Source organism: Oryctolagus cuniculus, chromosome 7, assembly GCF_051225735.1.
Source record: "Oryctolagus cuniculus isolate XC-2025 breed Fujian yellow rabbit chromosome 7, ASM5122573v1, whole genome shotgun sequence".
NCBI classification, from domain to species: domain Eukaryota; kingdom Metazoa; phylum Chordata; class Mammalia; order Lagomorpha; family Leporidae; genus Oryctolagus; species Oryctolagus cuniculus.
In genome coordinates, this window is record NC_142873.1 from 115139023 (window position 1) to 115149459 (window position 10437).

At 51.3% G+C, this 10437-nt stretch overlaps 1 protein-coding gene across 1 annotated transcript; it reads left to right on the forward strand.

The window, feature by feature from the left end:
* The first annotated feature begins 1998 nt into the window (after positions 1-1998).
* TACSTD2 (tumor associated calcium signal transducer 2) lies at positions 1999-4479 on the forward strand. The gene has a single exon (XM_008265178.5). It carries the CDS (start codon positions 2847-2849, stop codon positions 3828-3830), a length of 984 nt encoding a protein of 327 aa, XP_008263400.1. The 5' UTR covers positions 1999-2846; the 3' UTR covers positions 3831-4479.
* Positions 4480-10437: the final 5958 nt, after the last annotated feature.

Below are 10437 nucleotides of genomic sequence, written 5' to 3' on the forward strand. Positions count from 1 at the left end.
GGTTCTCAGATTAGCATATGGAACAGAGATTCTGGTGTACTCATGTCACAGATGGGAGGACAGAAGCCCAGAAGAGTTAGTGTGGCCATCCTTGCATGGGTAGGACTAGGAAAGCATGAAGAAGCACATTGCTGGGTACAATTGGGAGGGCCTCATCAGGGAAGGCTTCTGGGAGGTGGTCCCATAGCTAAGTAGAAAAATATAATTATCGAGGCCAGTTCTGTGGTGAAGTGGGCAAAGCCGCCCCTTGCAGCACCAGCATCTCTTATGGGCACCATTTCGAGTCCAGGCTGCTCCACTTCCAATCCAGCTCTCTGCTGACATGCCTGGGAAAGCAGCAGAAGATGGCCCAAGTGCTTGGCCCCTGCAACCCACATGGGAGACCCGGATGAAGCGCCTGGTACTTGCCTTAGGCCTGACCAAGTCCTGGCTGTTGTGGCTATCTGGGTAGTGAACCAGTGGATGGAAGCTCTCCCCTCTCTGCTTCTCCCTCTCTCTAACTCTCCCTATCAGATTAATCTTTTAAAGTTTTAAATTATTAAAACAAGAAAAATATAATTATCCACTCACTAGGTAAAGAAAGGGAGACTCCAGGTAGATGTCATTGCAAAGGCTTGAAAACATAAGGGAGGCTGGGGGGTGACGATACGCTGAGGACGGTGACTGCAGCTAAGACCTACCCATTGCTCACTGTGTGCTGACACTGTTAGAACAGGTAACTCTGCTAAGAGGGTTTACTACATGAATTATCACCCCTATCTTGTACGGTAGGTACTTACTTTTTATTATCACCAGTTTGCAACTGAGGAAACTAAGGTATGGACAAGTTCAGTAGCTTGTCTATGAGGTCACATAGGAACAATCTTTTGTGCTATCGTAGGAAGTATGCATTTTATCCTGGGAGTGAAGAGCACCCTTCTCCCCCCAACTCTGGTCTGGATGGGTGCTTCTTCTAAACTTTGTATTTATTTTCATTTTGTTTGAAAGACAGAGAAACGGAAAGGGGGAGAGATAGATGCAAACGAGAGAGAGATCAATCTTCCAACCACTGGTTCACTGCCCAAATGTCCACACCAGTGGGGGGCTGGATTAGGCAGAAGCCGGAGCCTGGAATTCAATCCTGGTCTCCCACGTGCATGGCAGGGACCCAAGTACTTGGAGCCATCATCTGCTGCCTCCCAGGCAGTGATTAACAGGAAGGTGAATGGGAAGCAGAGGAGGTACTCAAGCCCCGCCTGGAACCCAGGCACCCCAACGTGGGAGGCAGCATCCCATGCTGCCTGTTGACAGCTGGCCAAGAGCCTGCCCCTTGATGGGTCTTGAGCAGAGAGGAGATGGGGACAGGTCTGAGTCTTGGAAAGCCTTCTCTGAGGCAGGGGGCATGTGGCCCAGACAGGGGAAAGAAACTGGAACCCAACAAAGACCAGAGGAGCAACCGCGGGGGAGGAAGCAGAGGCGTGTCCCCACCACTCCTGGTGTCTGTGGTTAAGAAATGGTCCCCCTTGCCTCCACTTCCTCTACCTGCAAAGGCACAATACTATGCTTGCATCTACCTGCATCTGGAATGGCCTGAAAATGAGTGGGACAGAGGCCGGCTGGCTTTCCTGTGTTAAACAGCACCCAGGTACTACCTGTGGCGCACCTGAAACGCTGAATCTACAAAACATGCTTTGATGGAAGACCTGGAAATAATTACAGCTTGCTAATTATTGTTAATTTGACCACAGCTTTGGAACCCTGGACTTTCTCAATGATTCAAAGAGATTGCAACCCTTCTGTACCATTATAGGGGCCACACCACCGCAGACAAGCACCTTCTCACAGGCTCAATTCTTTCATTTTGGGCAGTGGCTCAGTCACTTCTCCAGGATACAGAGAAGGGCCGCAGCGATTTGCTCATTTAGAAACAAATTGTACAAAGAATTCCTTAGTTGTGCTGGCTCTTTAAGACTTGGTTCCTTTTCCTCCCCACTGCACCATTACACGCACAAACATCACGCGCCTGTGGCTGGGAGGAACTAGTGTTCGACAGAACTTCATCACTCTGCACACCAGGAAACCTGGGTTTCAGCTGCGATCTGGTGACAGACCTGCCTTACCTCCCCTCCTCCCCCCACCCCCGGCTTTTCTTGATTCTACTGTTTCCATATTTTCCAGTCTTCATGGTTTGCTAACACAGGTAGGGTACCAAAGACTCCTCCCCAGGGATTTGAGAAAATTGAGGTGCGCAGCGGGACTACAGGTCTCCTAGCCTCATCTGTGTGACCTGTGAAATGGGTCCAGCCGCGTCTGGACTATGGTGAGGATACAGTCTGAGGAAGGGAAACTGAACAAATGCGTGCTATAGGCAGAAACGGGGGAAGGAAAGAGGGAGTGGAAAGAGCTGAGGAAGCGGTAAGGATGGGGACTGGGAGCGAGACAAGAGAGGGAGTGGGCTGGAGCAGGAGAATCCCCGCCCTGGGAAGCAGAAAGGACGCCCGCGTTGCACAGCCAGAGGTAGCGCCGAGGGCGGCTCCCAGAGGGCGGGCTCCAGTCCCCGCCGCCCGCAGGTGAGTATCGGTCTTCCCCTCCCCCACCCCGGCTTTCGGTCCGGGGGAGGCGGGAGCACCTTCCCCGGCTCTGATCCTATCGCTGCCGGCGCAGGGCTGCCTGGGCCTTCTGTGGGACGGGGAGGAGGGGGAGGCGGGATGTGTCACCCAAATACCAGCGGGCGAGTCGCGGCGGAACCCGCCGGGCAGGTCGGGCCGAGTATAAGAGGGACAGAGAGCCGCCGGGCGGCAGAAGTCCGCGGACAGTGCCAGGTGCCGCAGCTCCGCTGAGTCCCGTCCGCGCTCCTCCACCCCACCATGGCCCGGGGTCCGGGCCTCCCGCCGCCGCCACCGCGGCCGTTGCCACTGCTGCTGCTGCTGTTACTGCACCTGGCGGCGGTGACCCGCCACGCGGCCGCGCAGGACAACTGCACGTGCCCCACCAACAAGATGACCGTGTGCGGCCCCGACGGACCGGGTGGCCGCTGCCAGTGCCGCGCGCTCGGCTCGGGCGCGGTGGTCGACTGCACCACGCTCACCTCCAAGTGCCTGCTGCTCAAGGCGCGCATGAGCAGCACGAAGAGCGGCCGCGGGCTGGTTCGGCCGAGCGAGCATGCGATCGTGGACAACGACGGCCTCTACGACCCCGACTGCGACCAGGAGGGCCGCTTCAAGGCGCGCCAATGCAACCAGACGTCGGTGTGCTGGTGCGTGAACTCCGTGGGTGTGCGCCGCACCGACAAGGGCGACCAGAGCCTGCGATGCGACGAGCTTGTGCGCACCCACCACATCCTCATCGACTTGCGCCACCGCCCGGCCGCGCGCGCCTTCAACCACTCGGAGCTGGACGCCGCGCTGCGGCGCCTCTTCCGCGACCGCTACCGGCTGCAGCCGCGCTTCTTGGCGGCCGTGCACTACGAGGAGCCCACCATCCAGATCGAGCTGCGGCAGAACTCCTCGCAGAAGGTCCCCGGCGACGTGGACATCGCCGACGCCGCCTACTACTTCGAGAGGGACATCAAGGGCGAGTCGCTGTTCGCTGGCAGCGGCGACATGGACGTGCGTGTGCGCGGCGAGCCCCTGCACGTGGAGCGCACGCTCATCTACTACCTGGATGAGCAGCCGCCCCAGTTTTCCATGAAGCGCCTCACCCCCGGCCTCGTCGCCGTCATCGTGGTGGTGGCGCTGGCCGTCGTCGCCGGCGTGGTCGTCCTGGTGGTCAGCAACCGCAGGAAGGCGGGGAAGTACAAGAAGGTGGAGGCCAAGGAGCTGGGGGAGTTGAGAAATGCGCCGAGCCAGTAGGCACTTGGCGGGCCTGAGGGGTGCGGGGGTGTGGGCGTCGACCCTAAGCAGAGGCTGAGACCCGGTCCAAGGGAGACATCTCTCTGTCCCCCCACCCCCTGCCGCCGCGTCCACTCTCCACCTCCTCCCGGGGTCACCCGCCTGCTGACTTCTGTCTGGAAGGAAGCATTTCTAAACTTCCTTCCTTTTTGGTCCAACAATGAGAATGGCCCCGCGGTCGGTGTGGGAAGCCAAGTGCCTGCCAGGGTCAGAATCCACCACGAAGGCTCAAGTGGGCTTAGATGGAAAGCGGCGCTTTTTACTGTTCTGGGGCTTGAGCTAGCCAATGAGCTCCACTTGTATCGTGTGGCTTCCCCGAGGAGTTTGTTAATTGGGCCTGCGAGGTGTTCTGTACCGTGGTTGGTGGGACCGACCACAGCTCCGTCGCCAGGACAAAGCCCATTTCCGCTCCTGAGCGCTCCCTAGATGCCATTGAGGGCAACCCCCTGCCCCAGAAACTCAGTGTCTGGTCTTCAGCTCGCCCGGAGGACAGCTCCTGTTAGTTGTGTTTCCTTTTGTAAAATGTTTGTACATAGATTGTCTTTAATAATGCTGCTGTGATTTTTTTTTAAAAAAATAAATAAAAACAAATTGAATAAAATACCAAAAAGGTCCAAACTACAAGGTAGAATTTGTGAAACCTCCCTCCAGGTTTATACAACTTTGTCTCTAATTTCCTAGGACTCCGAGTGAAATTATATAAATCTCAGATTCTAACACTATTAGGCAGGTGCTTCCTGGGCTATCTTTATATCTTTAGCTGGCCACTGTACCTGCTCTTCCTTCTGTATAAGATTATTTGGAAACTTTCAAGCTACAGGGTGGGTTTGAGGGAGGACGCTACCCCTCACAGGCATAGTTGGGAAGGGGGGCCAGCCTCAGTTGTCTCTGAGCATGGGTCTTCAGCAGTGGGAAGGGAAACGTAATTACTTCTGCAAGGTGTATTTCTTTTGACTCCCAGCCTGACTCTGAAATAGGTACCATTCCCATTCTGCCCTTGGGCAGATGACTTCATCACAGTGTTGTGGCTCTTTAAGAAGTTACATGATTTTCCCGCAGAACTAACTCCAGCCAGTTCTCGGTGAGCCCTGTGATCTGGCTGTGTACACGCAGCCTGGTGCCCTTAAGATTTTGTGAGTCATGCACTTGAGAGACCTTTACTTCCTATGAGCTGTAAAAACTAGCCCCCTGTCTCTTTCACACTCAGCTCCTTTTCACTCAATCACATTCATTTTTGCGGTGGGGCAGCCAACCTGTAAACAAGCTAGAGCAGTTTCTGGAAAGTGACCCAACAAGGGGTGTGGCCAAGGAGGGAGCAGGTGGTGCCTCAAGCACCCGGCAGCAAATAAGCTAGCTCTAGGACTTCCCCCGGGTTCCTCCGCCCAGCCAACTCAAGACTCAAATCCCTGTACAAAAGACGAGGGGAGGGGCACCGGGAGGTCCTTCCTAGCCGCTGTCTTTGCCTTTTGGGGCTGGGGCTGGTGTGGGGTAGTCTAGCAAACGCCAGATCCCAGGGAGCTCAGAGTGGCAGCTCAGGTGGGTGTTAAGAAGGGGAGAGAGTCCCAGGGGATGGGGACTAAGACGAAGATGAAGGGTCTGAGGTTAGGGTAGGCTTCTAACAATGAGGGTGAGACTCCCCACTCCCTGAGTCCCTACCTCTGGTGATCACCTCTGATCTAAGCCCTCATTTCACGGGTGAAAAGAGCAAGTGGCTTCTCAAGGTTAATGTTGCCATGGCACAACTAGGACTAGAAAGCCCCATTGTTCCCAGGGTCACTTGACAGCTAGGGAATAAACAGACGGAGGCTGGAGTGGGCACAGCTGAACAAAGGCAGCTCCCTGAGAACACCCATTCCTGCATCAGAATGCCGCCTCTGTGTGCTAGTTCCGTTTCTGCCTTCCTGTGGCACAGGGACCCCTTACTTGTCAGCACTTTGAGTTTGCAAAGTGCTTTCACACACAGAATTTCCTTTGAGACACTGACCTGCTGGAAATAACTTTGGGTGTTGACAAAGCTGAGTTCAACTCCTGTGCCAGGGGGCCAAGAAGTCAGTTAATTCCCCTGTTTCCTCTTCTGTGAAATGCAATTACAACTCCTTCTTTCGCTGTTGCAAAGACTGAATGAGGTCATTGATATGAGCACTTAGTGAGAGTGGAATATATTTTACATCTTCTCTTCTCCAGATTATATCCTTGTCACGTGTCCCAAAACAGAAGTTCAAAAAGGTTGATAAGCTCACGAACACACATCCTCCCTTTGTCAAAGGCTGAGTTTAGAACTTTCGTACTGACTTCATAGCCCAAGTTGCTCTCCAATGCACCTAGCTGGTGGAGACACTTTCCTATTCATCTAGTCCAAGGAACTAGGAAAAAACCCCTTGTGCTTCTGTTTTGAAATTCACCTTGCGTCTCCTGGGGACAAGACTCCAGAACCAAATGTCCTCAAGGATTCAGTCTCCACCTCCAGGACTGCTCCCCCCTCCCCCAATGCCCTTCCACCCCAACAACACATACAAACCTGCCAAGCTCAGGCCCGGGGCTGCTCTCCGAAGGAATGTGAGAAACAGGTGTGGCTTACCCAGCAGGTCACTGCTTGTCCTCAGAGCCTCTAGAGGAGACACAACTGATTTCCTCCTATGGGTCACCAGGGCTTTCTCCTCTCTTGCTAGTGCCTTAGTCTGAGCAGATTTGTTAATTATTCATTTCCCTTCTGCTTACATGTTTTCTGCTTCACTGTTTTCCAACTACAATCACAGAATGTCAGAGTGAGAAAGAGCTCCGAGGGCCATTTAGTCCAACAGCGCCATTCTACAGGTGAGCAAACTGAAGCCCAGATTGGAGAGATTTCCCAAGCCAGGCAGAGTGGCAGCAGTACCCGAGAGACCCAGTACCCTGGATCTGTCCCTCCTTGGTCTCCAGTCAATTTTACCTTGATCAGTCCTGTTCTTCAGTTGTGGTTATTTAGCTTTTTAAATCTCACTTAAATAGGAGAGATTCTGTGGTTAAATGTGCAATGCATGAGCTCTGAAGTTACCCAGTGGCTGTCTGCTTATCTGTAAAATGGGTGTATTTGTATCTAACTTGATTAATTGTAAAGATTACATCTAGGATCTGAAGACTCAGCATGTCTTTAGTAAGGGATCACTCTTGTTTGAACTACAGCAATATCATAGACTCTTGGGGGAGACTACTAGTAACAGCTGAGCTCTTCCCAGTGAAATGTGAACTGGACTTCCACACCACTTTCTCAAGGGACATCTCTGTCCCTAGACTTCTGCTATTATGGGGAAAGAGCAACATCGGAAGCCACCTGTGTACAAAGGCAGAGCTAGGGAGCACCTGGTTTGAATAAAACAGCCGAGAGGGACACTCACCTTCATCTGTGATGTGAGAAAAAGATATGTCTTCCCTTTCTTTTTTTTTTTTTAAATTATATATTTATTGAAAGGTAGAGTTACACAGAAAGAGGGAGAGACAGAGATTTTCCATCTGCTGGTTCACTCCCCCAAATGGCTGCAATGATCGAGCTGGGTTAAGTCAAAGCCAGGAGTTTCTTCTGGGTTTTCCATGTGGGTGCAAGGGCCCAAAGACCTGGGCCATCCTTCGCTGCTCTCCCAGGCACATTAGCAGGGAGTTGGATTGGAAGTGGAGCAGCCTGGACTCAAACTGGCACCAGTATGGGGATGCCAGCATTGCAGCTTTACCCACTATGCCACAGCACTGGCTGCAATGTCTTCTTGTCTACTTGAAAGGCAAAGTGAGAGAGAGAGAGAGAGAGAGAGAGAGAGAGAAGTGAGACAGATCTTCCATTCACTGGTTTAGTCCCCCAGATGGTCACAATAGCCAGGGGTTGGCCAGGCTGAAGCCAGGAGCACAGAACTCCATCTGAGTTCCTCTGGTGGGTGGCAAGGACCCAAGAACTTGGGCCATCATCTGCTGCCTCCCAGGCACATTAGCTGGAAGCTAGATGGGAAGTGTGGAGTAGCCAGGACTCAAACCAAGCAGAGATATGGGATGCGGGGACCCCAAGTGGTGGCTCAACCCACTACTCCACAATGTCTGCATGTCTTCCTTTTAAAAATATGGGCCGAACATCCTTAACCCCAAAATCTGAAATTTGGGCCTGGCCTTGTGGCATAGCAGGTAAAGCTGCTACCTGAGATGCTGGCATCCTATATCAGAGCACTGGTTCACATCACGGCTGCTCCACTTCAGATCCAGCTCCCTGCTAATGCACCTGAAAAAGCAGCAGAAGATGGCCCAGGTGCTTGGGCCCCTACACCCATGTGGGAGACCCTGGAAGAAGCTCCAGGTTCCTGGCTTTGGCCTGGCATAGCCCTGACTGTTATGGCCATTTGGGGGAATGAAAGATCTCTTTTTTTTCTATCCCTCTTTCTCTCTCTGTTGTTCTGCCTTTCAAATAAATAACTATTTAAAAAAAGAAGAAAATCTGAATTTAAATGCTCCAAAATCTGTGACCTGTTAAGTGTCAACATAATGGCCTCAGTAAAAATTGCACACCTGACTCTGATCATAGCCAAAATGCAGATACACTAAGAATATTGTATGAAATCACCTTTGGGCTATGTGTATATGGTATATATAAAACATAAATTAATTTTGTGTTTAGACTTGGCTCTCATTCCCAAGATATCTCTGTCTCTGTCTGCCTGTCTATCTCTATATCTATCTTTATCTGTATCTATCTATATATAGATAGATATCTATCTACATATAGATATATATCTATATCTATCTATCTATATCTATAGATATATGCAAATATTCCAAATTCTGGAAAAATCCATCTCCAAACGGAAGCACTTCTAGTCCCAAGCATTTCAGATAAAAGATACTAAAGGCAAACATTTTGGTGTACCAGTTAAGATGTTGGTGGGGACACCCGCATCCCATATCAGAGTGCCTGGGTTCATGTCCCAGCTCCACTCCCAATCCAGCTTCCTGCTGTTGCACCGCCTGGGAAGCAAGAGATGATGGTCAGGCACTTGATCCTTATCATGCATATGAGAGACCTGGATGGAGTTCCAGTCTCCTGCCTTTCACCTACCCCAGCCCTGACTGTTGCTGGCATTTGGGGAGTAACCCAGCAGATAGAAGATATCTCTCTCTCTCCCTCCCCCATTCCCTTTCAAATAAAAATAATAAATAAATAATAAAATTTTAATAAAAGATACTGAATCCAGGGGCCAGAACAGTGGTGTAGGTTAAGCCTCTGCCTGCAGTGCCAGTATCTCATATGGGTGCCAGTTTGAGTCCCAGCTGCTCTACTTCCAATCCAGCTCATTGCTAATCACCTGGGAAAAAGCAGAAGATGGCCCAAGTGCTTGGACCCCTGCATCCACATGGGAGACCCAGATTGAAGCTCCTGACTCCTGGTTCTTGGCTTTGGCCTGGCCTAGCCATGGCCATTGCAACCATTTGGGGATTAAACAGTAGAGGAAAGATATGTCTCTCTGTCTCTACCTCTCTCTCTGTAATTCTGACTTTGTTGTTGTTGTTTTAAAAAGTTATCTTTTTTTTTTTTTTTTTTTTTTTTTTTTTTTTTTTTTTTGACAGGCAGAGTGGACAGTGAGAGAGAGAGAAAGAGAGAAAGGTCTTCCTTTGCCATTGGTTCACCCTCCAATGGCCGCCGCGGCCGGCGTGCTGCGGCCGGCGCACCGCGCTGATCCGATGGCAGGAGCCAGGAGCCAGGTGCTTTTTCCTGGTCTCCCATGGAGTGCAGGGCCCAAGCACCTGGGCCATCCTCCACTGCACTCCCTGGCCACAGCAGAGAGCTGGCCTGGAAGAGGGGCAACCGGGACAGAATCCGGCGTCCCAACCGGGACTAGAACCCGGTGTGCCGGCGCCACTAGGCGGAGGATTAGCCTAGTGAGCCGCAGCGCCGGCCTTAAAAAGTTATCTTTAAAAAAATTATTTACTTTATTTGAAAGTCAGAGTTACACAGAGAGAGGAGAGGCAAAGAGAGAGAGACAGGTCTTCTATCCGCTGGTTCACTCCCCAAATGGCTGCAACAGCCGGTGCTGTGCCAATCTGAAGCCAGGAGCCAGAATCTTCTGGGTCTCCCACGTGGGTGCAGGGGCCCAAGCACTTGGGCTATCTTGTACTGCTTTCCCAGGCCATAGCAGAGAGCTGGATCGGAAGTGAAGCAGCCAGGTCTCAAACTGGCACCCATATGGGATGCCGGCGCTTCAGGCCAGGGCGTTAACCAGCTGCGCCACAGTGCCAGCCCCTGTAATTCTGACTTTCAAATAAATAAATCTTTAAAAAAAAGATATTCAGTCTGTACTTTGTTATAGAATCTCTGTAATAGGCTCTTGTTGTATTTTAGCTTAATCTTTCACCCTAGTTGGTATGGGTTGATACATTGTTATTTCTGTAATAGATGAGAAAATTCAGAGAGAGAGAAGTTAAATTGCTTGCCTAAGGTCACCAATCTAGTTAGTAGCATATTTTGGGTTAGAACCTAGGTACATTGGCGCTTAAAACCATGTTTTTTCTTTGTTACTTTAACATGTATTGATCAAAAAGGGATGGAGGAGTTTTCAAT

Excerpts from the sequence above, each read along its gene's own strand:
- TACSTD2 (XM_008265178.5), top strand. The coding sequence starts at position 2,847 with ATGGCCCGGGGTCCGGGCCTCCCGCCGCCGCCACCGCGGCCGTTGCCA.